At 40.1% G+C, this 17,807-nt stretch overlaps 1 protein-coding gene across 5 annotated transcripts in view; it reads left to right on the forward strand.

Moving 5' to 3' along the window:
* ANKRD44 (ankyrin repeat domain 44) overlaps positions 1 to 17,807 on the forward strand; it is a 284,102-nt gene that overhangs the window by 104,465 nt on the left and 161,830 nt on the right. For all 5 annotated transcript variants that reach the window (XM_032480127.1, XM_032480128.1, XM_032480129.1 and 2 more), the window contains exon 2: positions 4,808 to 4,891. In XM_032480127.1, the coding sequence (XP_032336018.1) occupies positions 4,808 to 4,891 (84 nt within the window). The remainder of the gene's footprint in view (positions 1 to 4,807; positions 4,892 to 17,807) is intronic.

Genomic DNA, 17,807 nt, shown 5'->3' on the forward strand with positions numbered 1-17,807 from the left:
TGGTCGCTCTCTGTCTTGCCTTCTGAGATGCCTGCACTCTGTCTAAGGAGGATGTATTTGCTTTTACTTTAAACTAAACATCCCTATACCTCTGGGTCTCGCTCCCTCTTGCCTTTCGTGAGGGACCGCACTCTATCTATGGAGTGTGCTTGCTTTCGCTTACTGTGCCTCAGTCTTGAATTCTTCCCTGAGTAAGGACAAGAGTCTGTTGTCCAGAAACAGAGACGCTCAACCAGCTGGGCTCGCTCCATAGAACCCACGATGGGCTTTGTACCTAAACCAGTGGCGTATCTGCTGCCACTAGTGGCACTTTTAAAAAATGGAATCGAGGGAATAATTGAATTGGGTTTTGCACATGATGAAAATAATTTTTTAACACTTGAGTTTTAAATAGCTTTACTTTCATTTCCTAAAAACCTGGATCCTCAGGGATCAATGGGAAATTTTTTTGATTTTTGTTTTGGTATGTAATAATGTGTATGTTTACTTATTACTAAGAACTCAGAATCTTGAGTTCTTTTATGTCTTGAATAAAGTGGATCCTCCACCTACCTTACTTCTCTTAATTACACAACCTGAACATTTACTCTTATCTCCCAGGTAACACGTTACCGTCTTGCTCCCCCTAGTGGAATTGTGACTCTACCTCCAAGTTTGAGAATACTGTTATCCGTACATATTAGATTTAGCATCTTATTTTTGGAAATCAGGTATTTTCCTAATCTGTTTTCAAAGACTAAGAATAAGAAACTATTGCACTGGGTGGGCTGATAGGGGATGTGGGTAGCGAAAGTGGCTTTTTGCAGTTAAATTTTCAGTTCCTAGTGGTAGCAAGGTTAGCAACATAATTTGTAATGGCTGCCAAACTCAGGGGCCTCTGCTTTGCACTTCTGTCTTAGGTGGTTCAAATGTCATCAGCCTGGCTGACAGTCACCTCTAGAAGGCACCTATATTAACACTCTTGGCAAAGATGGTGACGTGCTGAGAGTTGGTGATACTGAAAGTCAAGAACAGGTTCTATCTGCATATTGACTCCCACTTGTCCCATTGGTCATGTGGGCCCAGGAAGCATCCTTCTGCCTTCTGCATTTATGTGAGGGACTGTGACAGTATCCACAGCACATGACAATCATCTCCAGTTTACAGCTGCTAAGAAAATTCCAGTAATTGAAGCTGAAGTGACTGCATATCTCTTTTAAGAATTTAAATTTCTTTAGGGAGTGATAATCAATGGTTTCATAGCATCAGAAGCTCTTTTTTTCCTGCCACACTTTGTTTTTCACAACTTCGACCCTTGTTATTAATTTACATTTGTTCAAATTTGCACACAAAGCCCTCCTATTTTGTATACGCTAGGGCTGAAATGTCTGAAACTCCTAAAAGAAACACCTGTGTGTCACAAGGCTTAGGACCCTGCTCTTTTGCAGGTAAGACCTTATCAAGGTCAAAGCGAAAGGTGCAAGAGATATAGTTGTTGCCAAGTTAATCATCAACAGAGTAAGCACTTGATATGAGCAAGAACGTTGTAATTAGAATATTCCCCCTTTCTTAAAATCATGTAATAGAGACAGTACTTAGATGTATCTTTTTCCAAATACTCCTACTCAGGGCAAGTGTTTACTTAGGGAAAAGTAAGACAGCAGGATCTGATTGAAATCCCAGTAAAAGGGAATGCCAAAGTGTTCTTTGGGCATGTTTTATTTGGGAGTGTGGAGGAAAAAAGAAACACCTGTACTGTTTTTCAAAAAAAAAAAAAAATACCACTTTCTCAAGAGCCACAGTCATTTAGTCCAAGAATTGCATCCACACAAACACAACTTCCATTCGAGCAAAGCACGTATCTGTGAAGTCCTGGTTTGGAATCTCAGAATGCTGGAGTGAAGACAGTGATGTCACAGCAGCCACGTGGCCCAGCTTGGGTAGAGATGTCCATTTAGCAAGACTTTGGGCTTTGGGGGACTGGCACGTTTCTATTCCACAAGGAATGTGAGGCGTTTGGGTGTGAATCAGCATGCACCTCTGTGTATACGTGCACGCGTGTAGATGCAGATGTGTGTGTACATGTGCAAACGTAGGCGTGTACGTGTGGGTATATTTGCATATATATGTGACTGCAGCTTTGGAAGAGTTACAACGGTGGCTCAGCAACTTCCCGGGGGATGCTAGCAATTCTGTGCATTGACCATACTCTCCAAAGCAGCTTTTAGCAGAGCAAGGTCTGGAGCTCTTCAGGAAGTGTGCCTACCATTCTCTGCTGGGAATTCTGTGCATTGATCATACCCTTCGAACAGTCTCAGGGACTGGACCTGGGCTGGGCCTGGAGGTGTTCGGGAATTCCAGGCACCACCCCCTGCTGAAGGACTGGCTTTGCCAGGACGGCTCTCCTGGGGGAACATTCCAGCCATAGCTTGGAACCCTTGTCTTTCTCGAGGAGTATGAGGACTGAATGCAACAGAGTATCTGTACGCATTCCTCACACTCATGAGTGAAGAGAGGCTTTGCTTACCTAGCTGGGTTTCCTTAAAGTGACTATTGGTGCGTTAAACTGGGATGGGTTTGTGTCTCAGAATCTTAACTTCTCAACTGTTGATTGATTGCTGCTGATTGAACACTGAAATCTTGTCAGACCCTGCCTCTGCTTGTCATCCTCTGGTTCTTGGGGTTTGTTGTTTGCTTTCTCTTAAGGTTCAAAAAGGCAGAAAAGTATTTTGCCACCAGCACAGCAGACAGAATTTTGAAACTGATAGACAAGATTCAATATTTTTGTTGAAATCTTGACTTTGTGTGACTGTGTTGTATGAAATGTGGTCTTCACCACGGGGCAGATAACCCAGAGACGTAGGCAGTAGGTAGTCAGCAAGCATGTGGAAGAAACTTGTCTTGGAGCAGAGCTCCAGCTGCACTGAACTAGGCAAACTGGCATTCCATTCAGGACTTCTTTCCTGCTACTTAATTGTTGGCAATTTGAGAAACTATCTTTGAATCATACACCTTGGCAGGAGAGTGGGATTAACAGGGTATTGGGGGCAAAAAAGTGATACAGCTGTCCACTTGCTGGAAACTTCTATGGCTGGGAGAAAATCATAGACAAATTCCTGGCATATGGAAATATTTATTTGCAATTGAACGTTCTTTACATGTTGTTTCCTCCAGGAATCTTACTATATCCTACTGACAGTACTTATATTGGTCCCCCCAAATAACAAGAAATATCATCAAAGCCTGTCAGTAAGGCAACAAGAAAGTAAAAAAGAGAAGTGAAAGTTTATAGGGAAAGTCAGGGCTTGGAGTCCCTTGCAGACAGCACAGGGAGAGAGTGAGGCAGGTGACGCTAATAATTTCATCTTGGGCGGGTGTTTACCACTTCCCAAGAATTAAGTGGGCGTTTAAAAACCTAGGTTCTCAGACCCCTGCCCTAGAATCTCCAGGGAGGAGATCCGGGAATATTGTTTCCACAGGCATGTTAAACATGATTCTTAGGGTGATTTGTATGGTCAGACAAGTTTGGGAAACGACTATCATCTAATTTCCTACTAGGATGAAAGTGTTTCAAAAAGTTGAAAGTAAGTTTGTGCGTGTGTGTATTATTGCCAGGGTTTTTAAAGTTTGAAAAAAATTGTCAAATATTCCATATTGGTATCATAAACATTTCTCAGTGAACACATTTGTTTGTGTGTGTGGGGGGGGGTTGTATAGTTATGGAGGATTTTTCCGTATATTATCTCATTTGTTCCTGATAACAATCCTATGGGGTTAAGCAGCAAAGGTCATGTTCACCCCCAGATTACACATGGGAAATGGGCTCAGCACGTAGCTGGCAAGTGGTGGAGGTGGCTTTGAACAGGATCCCTTACCATGGGGGCAAGCTCAGCACGAGCCCCAGAGCCCAGCCCTTTTCCTCTTTTACCCTGCACTCTGGTCACCAGGTTGATGGCAGCATTTCTAATATGTCAGGTTCTCTGCGTGTCCACACTTCTGCACACTCTGATCCCTCTGCCTAAATGCCCTCCCTTCTCTGTCTGCAGACTCACACGCGTTCATCAAGGTGCCTTCCACGAAGCTTTTCTGGGTACACTCTTCTCACCCTTCCTACCACCCAAGCAGAGCTGGTTTCTCTTTCAGCTGTGGTTGCCATCACACCTTGTAAATCCTCCTGCTATGCGCTGGGTCTTGTTTAATGGAGATGAGTTCAGTAATAAGTGCTCAGTGATGCCCTCGCTTCCTCCTCCCCACCCTGCCATTATACTGCTTACTTTGAATGGATGGGATGTAATCATGTCTAAAACGCTCAGTGCTTGTCGGCTAAAGCTATGGGAAGCATTTGGGAATGATTACAAAGTTTTTCCAAACATTGACAAAAAATGCTCAGGAGACCAGAAACGTGGCCATTGACATCCCCTAGGAACAGAGTTGTTTAAAGGTACCAGGGAACCTTGTCTAATGAGAGGTGGGGGAATGAGAGGGGACCCTGTACAAAACCACAGATTTGGTCATTTCCTTGGTGGGTAATTGAAGGGCTTTTCAAGGACATCTTAAACTAGAGGTGATTTTCATGTTATATTCCTAGCCCCCAGGTTAGATGTGACTGTCTTGTCATGGCTTTCAAATCGTATTATAGTTATTTCTTTATGCAAATACCTCCCCCACTAGACCTCTAGTGGGGGTGGACCTGAGCCGTATTCATCTTTGTCTGCCAGTTGATAATTGTTGAATAAACTTTTGGGGAACAAATTGGCTATCCATCTGCATCTGAATGCAATCCAATTATCTAATTATACTTCTAATTCAAATTTTCCTGTGTTTACAGCCACCACTGGTCCAAGCAATCTTCAGCGGTGATCCAGAGGAAATACGGATGCTCATCCACAAAACAGAGGATGTGAATGCTCTGGTAGGAGATGCTCAGGCCCTCTTAGCCTTTCCTGTGCCATGGGCCTCTCTGGTGTCTGATAGATCCTTGACTGCTTCTCAGATTTTTAAATCCATGAAATAAAACATATAGAGTTCGAATGGATATCAATGATACTGAAATACAGTTATCAAAATATTAAAAATCAGATCGGTGATTTAATAATATATGTGTTTATCAGTGCATTTAAATAGCAAGGTATGGTAGGAGATCTAATAATGACCGTAATTTAAACACAGTGATGAGCCTGATCAGTATTTCACTTTACCTGCTACCACTCTAGAGTGCTGTGGACACACCTGTGACTTCTGCTGACACTACTGAGGTGTGCTGCCTGCATTCATAATGAGAAAGGGGACGTTTCCGTGATAAATTAATGAAAATAAAGATATCAAATTTGTACATCTAGAGCCTGTGCCCTGTAGCGGGGGTTGACAAATTGTGATCTGACACCTGTTTTGGTACGGGCTACTGGCTAAGAATGGTTTTTATTTTTCACATGGCTGAAAAAAAGAGTGATATTTTGTGACACAGGAAAACTCTATGATATTCAAATTTCCATGTCTACAAATAAAGTTTTATTGGAAGACGGCCAGGGCTGCTTTTGCCCCCAGCAGTAGAGTTGAGTATGTAGACAGTAGTAGTTGTGATGTAGACAGTATGGTGGCCCAAAAAGCCAAAAATATTTACTCTCTGGCTCTCTGGAGGGAAAGTTTGTTGTCCTCTGTTCTAGAGGGTCCATGAACCTGGGATCAATGGGTGAACTTGGCATCCTGTGTGCACACTGAAATCACATGTAATATGTGTGTGGACTTGTGAACATTATTATTTTTTTGAAAGAGTCAAAGAGGCATTTCATCAAACTCTTTAAAGGGTCTATGACCCCCCTCCCCTCAAAGACTAAGAACCACTGGATCTGGCAGTTCCTGAAATAAACAGACCTGCGATGAAGAAAGGTGAAAAGAGTTAGTCAATAATTTACCCTTTTAATGGTTTCCTAGACCTAAACTGAACAGGCAATTATGTCCAGTACATGGTACTAATTCTCTTAATGTAACCCAATTACCTAAACACTCCAATCCACCAGGGAGAGCAGTTCTCTTTGAAGCCTCTAGCGTGCGGTAGAAACAAGACAGAAAGACTCAGACGCATCCGCGGGTGCGGAGAGCTTCGCCACGGGGAGTGGGATTGTCTGAGGCTGTATCTCTGTCACGTCGGCTGAACGCTTTACTCAGAAGGCGAGTCCTTTGGTGCTGCCGAGCTCTGTGGCAGTGCACGTTGATGTAAGTGCGGCTTTTGGAAAAAGCTTTTGGCAGCTCCTCCCCAGCTGGCACTGAAAACAAGGGAGCAATGTGTTGTGCCATTTTTGCAAGGTAAGCACAGATGAGGCCAGGGCCGGACTCCTTGAGAAGGCAGTTGGGCACTGGTCCAGGGCCTGCGAGGCCTGTGCTTCTGAGAGGAGGTGAGGCAGGCCAGCTGACTGTCCGGTGTTCTGACATCACCACATTTGTCTGGCCTGTTTTGTGGCTGGGCCCACGCCCAGGCAAGCCCAAGGCAAGGTACAGTCTCTTCCTGAGGATCGTGAACACACAAGACTTGTGTTCAAGCATACATACCAAGAAAGACTGTCCTTTCCTCTGAACGGCCTTTACTTCTCCTTAGGAAGGTGACAGACAGTTGCTGGCTGGTAAAGATTCAGAGGGCTTAGCTTGACTTCTGACCTGACTGCGTGACTGAGTTTGTCAAGAGGTTAACTGCTGTAACACATAGACTCCTAAGAGTACAATGACTCAAACACAAGAGAAGTTTAGTCCTCTGAGCAGATTAGAGGGGTGGCTCTCTTCCACGTACAGTCCCAGGTATCAACACGCAGCTTCTCAGGTCCCTCAAGGGTTTGTCACCAGTCCAGCCAGAGGGCAAGAAAGAGCACGGAGACAAAGCATGGGAGGATTTTTATGGGCTGGCTTGGAAGCGGCCTGATCGTGTCCACCCATGTCCCATTCACCAGAACTCAGTCACATGCCACACTTAACTCAGGGGAAGTTGAGAAATTAGTGCAGTGCAGCTGTGTCCCTAAAGAGGTGGAGAACAGGGGCTTTGGTGAAGAGTCTGCAATCTTGGCCACACCAATTTTTGGTCTTAGAGATTTCTAGGGAATTCAAGTGGTAACCGTTACTTTTCTGTGCAGTGTCTTGTTCATTCAACACTTAACTGAGTTCAGACCCTGTGCTCGATGCCAGTGATACAGCAGTGAGAAATCTATTGAAGTTGACTCAGATGAGGCTGATAACTGGAAAGATTTAGAAGCCTTGTCAGACTAACTAAACTGAGGTGGAGGTGGAGCATCTGAATTCCAAATGAATGCAGGAATTCTGAAAACCAGAGTTTGAACTCCATAAAGGCTTTCTGGGGGTTATGCGATGACAGCGTGATATCAGCAGACTGTTTGCACTACGCTGAAACAGGGACAAAGATAAACTGGTGCCTTTCTGTGGCGCGTGGTGAAGACAGGGGGGGAACCATGCCATGGGAAGAGTGGTTGAAGAAGCCAGTGATGTTTCAGACTTGGGAAGGACAGGAGGACTGTCCCAAATAGTTCATATGCTGTCAAATTAAAATGGAACTATTTTTATCATGCTGTCACGTGGTTGTACACTACAGAAAATAAAAGTTCAGCTCAAAATATAAGAAATAACTTAATAGAGCTGTATAAAGAAGTAATGAGTTGACTGAACAAGTAATAAGCTCCCTGAAAACCACTAGACTGGAGGTTCTAAAGGTAACTGATAGTGACACATGTGGCCCCACTCTCCTGTCTTGTGCTCTCGGCCCGCATTGCTCATGGTTAATGACTTTTAAAATTTTTCTTTCAGTCTTAAAGACCAAAATTTCTTCTCAAGACAGTACTGTTAAATTGGAATTGGCCTGGGGGTGGGGGAGGGATAAATTAGGAGTTTGGGATTAACATATACACACTAATATATATTGTTTATTATATAAAAAAAATAAGGATCTACTGTATAGCACAGGGAACTATATTCAATATCTTGTAAAAATGGAAAAGAATCTGAAAAAGAAAAAATATATCTATATATCTATACATAACTAAGTATCTATGTATCTATATATAACTAAATCACTTTGCTGTACACCTGAAACTAACACATTGTAAATCAACTATACTTCAATTTAAAAAAAATTGGAATTGGCCTATAAATTGGAATCTTCTTCCCATGCCTGGACTAGGTGTTGTCTAAAGTCTCTTAAAACTGTGAAAGACTACAATTTTAAGATTTGCAAGTTCCATGTGATAGCAAACCCATGAACTTTATTTCTTTTTCAAAGTATCATTAACAGATATCATACCCATGTGCATGTGCGTGTGCACACACACACACACACACACACACACAACCATTGTCAAATAAAATCCACAGTAATTCCTCACTATCACCTAGTATCTAGTGCGTATTCAGTTTTATTTGTTCAAGTAGTTTCAAAAGTGTCTTTTTATGGTTGGGTTGTCCCCGTGTTGATTATTTTAATGCATCTATTTTATACAACAAATGATTTTGCCAAGCAGTTAATGTTTATTATTTACCTTAATAAGATTTGGACCAAGTATATCAGTGTATTTTGCTTACTCTCTTCAGTTCCAGGATGGGAAGGGAGGATATGTGAATATACTAGAATAAATCTTGAGGTGAAAGCTAAGCTTATGTTGGCAAAGTACTTAGAATAAAAAAAAGGGGGAGAAAACCATCAAAGCTATGGTTCTTGACTGTGGGCATTAATTCAGGGGATGGTAGCCTGCTAGTCTCAAGATCCAAGGGAGAAGAAAGAAACAGTATCAACATTGTATGATGAGTTTTTTTTCCATAAACAAGACCAATTAACAGCAGTAAACTTATAATTTGTTCTTGTGTGTGTGTGTGTAGGTGCGTTGCATATATATATATATAATCTAAATATATTGCAAAATGATCACCATAATAACATTCTATTTAACATTTGTCACCATACATAATTATAAAATTTTTTTGTGTGTGATGAGAACTTTTAATTTAAGATATATTTTCTTAGCAACTTTCAAATCCGTGTAAGATCCCAAGGAGAAATCTTTGTGTACCCTCCACATAGTAGAGACGGGTATTTGGAGCTATGGAAACATTCAAATGTTCAATATGGTATTATTAGCCACTATAGCCACCAGGCTGTACATTACATTCCCATGTTATTTATTTTATAACTGGTCATTTGTACTATTTCTTTTAAAAATAGAATATATCTTTTGAATCCACCAAGAAGGGTACAATCTGACTCTTCCTAAAGAACTTTGAGTGATAAATTGAATATTCTGTCTAAACTTTGCTCAGCTTCATTCTGTCACATCAGATTCCTGAGAACACCAGAAATACAAACTATAAAGCACAGGCTTTTAAGCTTCTAGATTTTTGTGTATTTTCCCTCAGCTACATATATCTTTCTTCTTCTTTAAAAACGAATTTGATATGGGAATAAGAGACCTGAGATGTTTTGTTAGCTGAGAGACCTGTGCACCCTCTAAATTAGACCTCAGTCAGAAACTGCTGGGAGTAAGGCGGCTGCCAGCAGGGGTGGTATATTATTTGGGGCATGTGATGGGCATTATCTGATCCCATAAATAATCGCGCACACTGTTGCTGGTGTGATGACCCACTCAGCCCTCACTGAATGTTGCTACACAGGAATGCAGGCACGGTGTGGCCCAGACTTTTTAAGTTTTTAAGAGAAAATACAGGAAATCTTAAAATTGTTCAACGTTGGTTCCAAAAAAAAATTGATCCAACGTCGTTCAGGCCAAAGAAAACATATCTGTGGGCCAAATCTGGTTTGCAGGCCACCGTTTTGCTAACTGTGGATGAGCTCAGCAAATATTTAGCAGTTAAGGTTTCTTTGGCCACCTGCAAGTGGAAATCTAAAGCGTGGTCCTGAAGCGGAGGACCCAGTGTTCCAGGGAGAGCAGTGGCCTGGGTTCTGTGAGCACAGACCGCACTTCTGGCTTCCTGGCCAGCGGGGAGCATGGTGGTCCCTTCGTAGCTCTGAGACGGATGCTTTTTGTCCTGGGGGTATATGCCCATCTCTTAGCACGTGCTTGGCAATACTGTCACATCCTCCATTCCTTGTTGGACCACTGCCCAGGATGTGGGGCTGTGGTTTGGAAGCCATGACCTGTGTCCTGTAGAGAATGATTCATGAACTCCAGACGGCACTGAGCAGGCTGCAGCGATGTGACTTCATGGCCATTTACGATGTGTGAAGGCAGGTCTGGTTAGCATCATTCCTAATTGTCCTCCAGGGGACGCTCAGCAGCGGGAGGCCTCATTTCTCTAGCACTGGACCTGGAGGCCGGAAGGCCAGCCTCTGTGAAAGAGAAATCTTTCAAGGCTATACGCTGTGCACCCTCCAGAGAGTAGAGATGGGTATTTGGAGCTCTGGAAACATTCTGAGTATAATGGCATTAGTATTATTTCGCAGTTGCTAGACATTTTTACAGCACAAAGAAAAGTCTTGCAGTTAAAAGATGTGCTTTGTAAATAGCTCAAGAATGTGAACGTCTCTAGGGTAAAAGGTTATGGCTCTTTTTCCCACATTAGCTGTTAAGTTTGGGGAGAGCGTGAAAGTGGGAATAGACGAGCTACATCGTTCTCAGATGGAAAGAAGACTCAACTGGTTTGAAATTAAGATGTGAATTCAGTGCAATGGAGTTGAGGGTAGGACTTGGATTGGGGAAACTTGACAAGATCATTCTAAACTTTATCCAAAGGAATAAATATGTGAGGAAACTCTTGAAAAAGAAAATCTTTGAGGGGAGAGTATCACCAAATATATTAGAACAAATTATTAAAGTATAGCAATTGAAACAGTGTGTTACTGGCATAAGAATAAGCAAACAAATTAGTGGAACAGATTTAGTGAGTCCAGAATTAGACTCAAGTGTATATGGACATTTGGTATAAGATAAAGGAACCATTTGAAACCACTGGGATGAGAAGGATTATTTAATAAATGGTGTTGAGACAACAGGTTAGTAAAAATCTGAACCTTTCCATAATTTCTTGTACCAAGATAAATTCTAGAGGTAGGAAATAAAGCAATGAAAGTGATGGAATACAGGGGAGGTGGGGGCGGGGAAGAAATGAAATACTTTTTCAATCTCGGTATGAAGGACTTTCTAAGCATAATAGCAAAGATAAAAACCATAATGGAAAAGGTGGATACCTTTGAATATATAAAAACCATAAACTTCTGTATACTGAATCTCTATAAACAAGGTTCAAAGTTAAACTGAAGATATGTACAATATATGTGAAAAGTGTTAATGTTCCTAATATATATAAAGAACTTCTGCAAATTATTTGGAAAGAGATAAACACCCAAATACAGAAATGGGCAAAGAATATTCAGAGGCCACTCATCAAGAAAACTCCAAATGGCTGAAATGTGTATGAAAGGGTGTCCAGTCTTAACCTCACCTGAGAGCTGAGAATTCTTCTAAGACAGCCAGATGGTGCCGTTCTTTACTTGTCAAATCAGCAAAGATGAAAATAAGATCTTAAGGAGGGCTTGGATGCCTTTTTGGGGAGAGTGTAACTGTACTCACCTTTGGAGGGCAGTTTGGCATCTGTATCAGCATTCAGCAGAGTCCCGCCCCTTGACAGAGCAATACCACACTGGGGAATTTACCCTAAGGGAAATCACTGGACAACTATATAACAAAAAATGGTTGTTGCTATGCAGTTTATAATAACAAGAGATTAGAAATCACCAGTAGTTTATTTCTTGAATGTGTTACAATGTATCTGTGTGTGATAATATCACGCTATTTTAAAAAGGGTGATTTTTATCAGTTTTTACCCATTACATGTATTTATAGATAGGTAAGATCTTTAAGATCTGTATTTGAGTGAAACATCCAGTTACCAGACAGCATATATCATGTATGCATAAAAAGAAGTCCAAAAGGTTAATTATGGTTGAATCTGGGTAGTAGGATTTCTGCTTTTTTGTTTGTTTGTTTTATGTGTTGTTAATATTTTTTACATTGACCAAGTATTGTGTTGATAAATGATAAAGACCAACACATTTATATAAAAAACCCCACACGCACAAGAAAGCCAACAAACCAGATTCCAGAGTTGCTCATATTTAGTATAAGGATATGACTTTTAAAACGCACTTGTTGTATCTCTTTGGATGAGTATGGAGCACACTTCAGTGGTGTGGTACTTACTGCCCAGAGGGAAAGGCAGAGAGGTGTTCCCCCCTTTTATGACATTACAGGGGCCTTTGTCGTGGTGGTGGGAGATGTTCCCATCTCAGTCGGGTCCTTTACTTCTACCATTGTGCTTCCCCCCTTTGGAGGAATTTCAGAAGGAACCCCCTTCATTCATATTGAAGACTGAAAATGTGTACAGATGAGATTCTAGATGACAGTAAAATAAAATAAAATTTCACATCTTTTTACTTAGGTATATGAACTGCATTTCATATTATAAATTATGGAAAAATCATTATTGTTAGTTCCGATTAAGGTAAAAATCAAATAAAGTTTTCAGGTACCTTTTGGATTCTTTATTTTCTGATATATCGTGAGAATATACTTGTAATCAAAAAAAAATTTAAGCTTTGTTGAAAAGAGAGAACACATATTTAAAATGAATTGGGCAAAGATAACCACTTACTCCAATTATTCTTAAAAGATGCTCAAATTAAAAGGATATAACATATATTTTAAGATAAATTTGTTTTGCCAGCCCTGATTTTTACCAAGGATATATTGCTTTTGGTTTCAAATGTTGAATAACTATATAATTATGACAGCCAGAAGACTTCCCAGTTATAGTTTTATAGATGTATTATTATTACAACTGACTTAAAAAAAAAAGAAAGAAATATGAAAAGCTTAAATATATATGTTCTTTAATTAGGGTGGAAGCCTACGGGTTGGGTAGGATTTTTTTCCCTAGGAGGTGGTATAGCTGGTTGTAGTCCTGTCATTTGCCAACTTCCTCCTTAAAGGGATGTTCCTGGCAGTCTGTCTGGGGCAGTTGTGGGTTTCTTGCGGTGTACTTTCTGAAGTCATCCTGAGTGTAACACAGGCTACCTTTTCTTTCTCCTTTAGCCCCCTTCCTAAACTCTTTCCTGGCTTTCTTGCTCCCTCATGCACCTAATCCAAATTTTTTATTTAACTCCTTCAAAACCAAACCTTATGTGTCTCTGCTTGGTATATATACTTCATTGGTTGGTACACAGTGCAGATCAGTTGCACCAGAATGCAGCTATAGTGTAGGAAACAAAGCACTGAGTTCAGCTCAGAGGCAGAAGCCTTGGGTTCTGTGTATCTTTGAGCCATTTAATCTACTCTGGGCTCAGTTCCCTGTCTATAAAATGAGCATGATAACAAACTTTTTATAAGGTTTTGGTTGGAGAGGTGATATGATACATGTGTATCTTTTTGGGTTAGATTTGGCTGCATTACAGAGAAAACCAATAACTGTAAAGTGGTAGCTTGTAGTAAATACAGGCTTATTTTACTAAAATTTAATGGTTTTGAATAAAATAGAAGTTTATTTATTTCCCAGATAAGACATTTATTTCTGTACGACAAGTCCAGAGATAGGCTGTCCGGGACTAGCATGATACAGGCATATTTCGGAGGCTTTGCAGGTTTGGTTCCAGACCACTGCAATACAGTGAATATCACAATAAAGCAAGTCACATGAGTTTTTTGGTTTCCCAGTGCATATGAAAATTATATTTACATTATACTAGAGTCTATTAAGCGTGCAGTAGCATAATGTCTTAAAAGCAATGCACATAATTTAAAATTCTTTACTGCTAAAAAATGCTTAACCATTATCTGAACCTTCAGCGAGTCAGAATCTTTTTGCAGTAGTAACATCAAAGATCACAGATCACCATTACAAATACAATAATAATGGCAAAGTTTAAAATATTGTGAGTATTGCCTAAATGTGATACAGAGACATGAAGTGGGCAAATGCTGTTGGAAAAGTGGCACTAATAGACTTGCTTGACTCAGGGTTGCCACAAACCTTCAGTCTGCAAAAACATCAATATCTGAAAAGTGCAATAAAATGAGGTATGCCTGTACTTGATGACGGTAGGAGCCAGTCTTTGTCTCCTTTTGTGCTGCCATTCTTGGTAGGTGGCTTCCATCTCGTTGTCCAAAATGTCTGCTTGAGCCCCAACCATCACATCCAAATTCCAGGTAGTAGGAAGGAGGAAGGTAGAAGAAGTGTATTACCACCCCCCACCCCCTTTAGGGACACTTCCACTAAGGACACGATTGCCTGTATATTATCTAGAACTGCATCAGATGGCCATGTACTCAGCTGAAAATCATTGTCTATTATGAAAGAAAGAGATGTTGGGGCAAACCAACAGACTTTGCTATGACCTTTGAAAGAATTTTGTGACTTAGGAAATGCTCTTAGTACTATATATATGTATATGTGTGTGTGTGTGTGTATGTGTGTGTGTGTGTATGTGTGTGTGTGTGTATATCTCACTTATGTAATATTGCCATGAGGCGACCCATATACATTCATCTATTCACCAAATATTTATTAAATACCTGCTAGAGGTGCAGTTCTAGAGCTGATAGCCCATATATGTCCTCATATTTTCTTAGTCAATTTGCCTTATCTCCAAAAAAGCATTTGGGGATCCATGTGGCTATGATTCTCCCGGTGCCCCTGCTTTGCTGTGCATGAATGTAACATCACTACGATACCACACCCCTTTCTTTGGGAGGAAGGAGAAGGGTGACACTGGAGCGTGTTGTGCATGGCAGCTCCCTGCAGTACAGACACTGTGCGTTTCCCTCCAGCTCACAGGGGGCCTGTCTTTTGTCGTCAGTGCCTCATGTTGATTTACATCTTGTGTCCTCCCTTACTTTGCACATATGCCTTTCCCATACTGGATTGTCTCTTCATCATCTGCCCTCTCCCATTCAAACAGGGAACACTCACTGTTTGAAAAGGCGTGTGTTTTATTTGGGAAGCAAAGATAGGTGGATAGATAGACCAGTGGGCAGGTGGGTGGATGGATAAACAAGCGAGCATGCATAACCTAATGGTCGGGCAGCACTGTCCAGTACTGGGGTTATTACTGTTTTTCGCGGGCCCCAGTGTGTGCAGGACCCCTAAGAAAATAGGATCTGTAGACACAAATTCAAGATACTCCATTTGGAAGGGATCTGGAGATGTCTGACATCTTTCTAATCTTCCAAGAATTGATGGTAATGGGCTTTCTTTCTTAAAAAATTTTTCTTATTTGTTTTATTATGCAAATTTTCAAGCATTCAGAAAACAACCATGATGAGCCCACTACTGAAATGGAACAAATGTTATTATTTTGCCATATTTACTTGAAAAAAATAGGAAATTTTATAGCTGTAGAGCTTTTCCCCATATGAACACACTTCTGTGTCATTCGTGTCTTTGCATTTAACACCACCTTATTGGATACACCATCCCCGAACTTCATATGTAAACAGACCCTCTCCATCAGCTCTAACCTCCTCTTGCTTGCACTTTCCCTGCCTGACGTATACAGTGCATTTATCTGCTCGTGTTCTGTCTGTCTCCCTCCACTAGCATGTCAGCTCCATGAGAGATGGGACATGGCTTTGTTCCCATTGAATCACCCTCATCTGGTACAAACTAGGAACGGGTGAACAGAGCTGAAGCCTCTTTTAAGCTTCATGACCCATCACCTCCCTCCCTGCCTCTCTTCCCAGGGGAAACCACTGTTCTGAAGTTTAAATATCCTTCCCATCCTTGTCTTTATATACTCTAATTTTATTTATACTTTTAAATCTTTGTGTCCATATATGCCAAAACAATACATGGTGTTGTGTATCTTTAAAAACATTACATATGCCAACTGTTTATATCCTCTGTAACTTGCTTTTTCATGTGTTTGAGATTTATCTATGTGGATACATGCCCACAAGAATTTACTTCATATATTTCATATTCCTACAATACTCCTTCTGGGATTCTGTCACAGCGGGTTCATTCTTGGCCAGAGACTTTTAATAACGGCTGTATCATTCTTCTCTTGTCAGGGACTTTCTGAGTCTGATCTGTGGTAACAATTGTATCTATCTTAGAAATGGGTTAAAAATTAAGATGGTAAATTTTATGTTATGTGTATTTTACTACCACTGAAAAAAAATTTTAGACTTAACAAATTGTACACTTGGAAAAAAATAAGGTAGAAGGGGGAACAATGAGGCTTGTACTCTTTGTGAAGTAAAATTACTGTTTTTTAAAAATTGAAGTAGAGTTGCGTACAATACTATATTAAACTACAGGTGTGAAATATAGTGATTCACAAATTTTAAAAGTTATACTCCATTTATAGTTATTATAAAATATTGGCTATATTCCCCATGTTGTACAATATATCCTATATCTTATTTTATACCTAATAGTTTGTACCTCTTAACCCCCTGTATTGCCCCTTCCCTCTCCCTACCAGTAACCACAAATTTACTGTCTATATCTGTGAGTCTTCTTCTTTTTTGTTATATTCACTACTTTGTTGTATTTTTTAGATTCCACATATAAGTAATATCCTACAGTATTTGTCTTTCTCTGTCTGACTTATATCACTTAGCATACTGCCCTCCAAATCCATCCATGTTGCTGCAAATGGCAAAATTTCATTCTTTGTTATGGTTAAGTAATATTTTATTGTGTGTGTATATATATATATACCACATCTTCTTTATCCATTCATTTGCTATTGGACGCTAAAGTTGCAAGTTGCTTCTATATCTTGGCAATTGTAAATAGTGCTGCTATGAACATTGAGGTTTGTGTATCTTTTCAAATTAATGTTTTTGGTTTTTTTGGATATGTACCCAGGAGTGGAATTGCTGGGTCATATGGTAGTTCTATTCTTGGTTTTTTAGGAAACCTTCATACTGTTTTCCATGGTGGCTGCATCAATTTACATTCCCAGTAACAGTGAACGAGGGTTCCCTTTTCTCTATATGCTCACCAACATTTGTTATTTGTGTTCTTTTTGATGATAGCCATTCTGACAGGTGTGAGGTGGTATCTCATTGTGGTTTTGATTTGCATTTCCCTGATGTTACTGATGTTGAGCATCTTTTCATGTGCTTGTTGCATTTCCTCTTTCAAAAAATGTCTATTCAGTTCTTCTGGTCATTTTAAAATCGAGTTGTCTGTTTTTTGATGTTGAGTTGTATGAGCTGTTTATATATGCTGGATATTAACTCCTTACCAGTTGTATCATTTGCAAATATTTTCTCCCATTCAGTAGGTTGTAGATGGTTTCCTTTGCTGTGCAAAAGCTTTTAAGTTTAATTAGGTTCCACTTGTTTATTTTTGCTTTTATTTCCTTTGTTTTAGGAGACAGACCCCCCCAAAATTGCTATGATTTATGTCAAAGAGTGTTCTGCCTGTGTTTTCCTCTAGGAATTTTATGGTATCTGGTCTTATATTTCAGTCTTTAATCCATTTGGAGTTTATTTTTGTATGTGGTGTTAGGGAATGTTCTAATTTCATCCTTTTACATGTAGCTGACAAGTTTACCCAGCACCAAAGTAAAATCATTGTTAATGGTATTTTTAGAGACTTAATTTTACTCACCATTGGATACATTTAACTATAAAGTTTTCCTTTTCAAAGAATTGGATTTTATTCTTTGTACCTTCAAAACTAGAATTCCCTCAAAGAAGACATACAGATGACCAACAGGTTCATGAAAAGATGGTCAACATTACTAATCAGAGAAATGAAAATCAAAACCACAGTAAGATATCCATCTTACACCTGTTAGAATTACTATTATCAAA

This window comes from Camelus ferus, chromosome 5, assembly GCF_009834535.1.
Source record: "Camelus ferus isolate YT-003-E chromosome 5, BCGSAC_Cfer_1.0, whole genome shotgun sequence".
Taxonomy (NCBI): Eukaryota; Metazoa; Chordata; class Mammalia; order Artiodactyla; family Camelidae; genus Camelus; species Camelus ferus.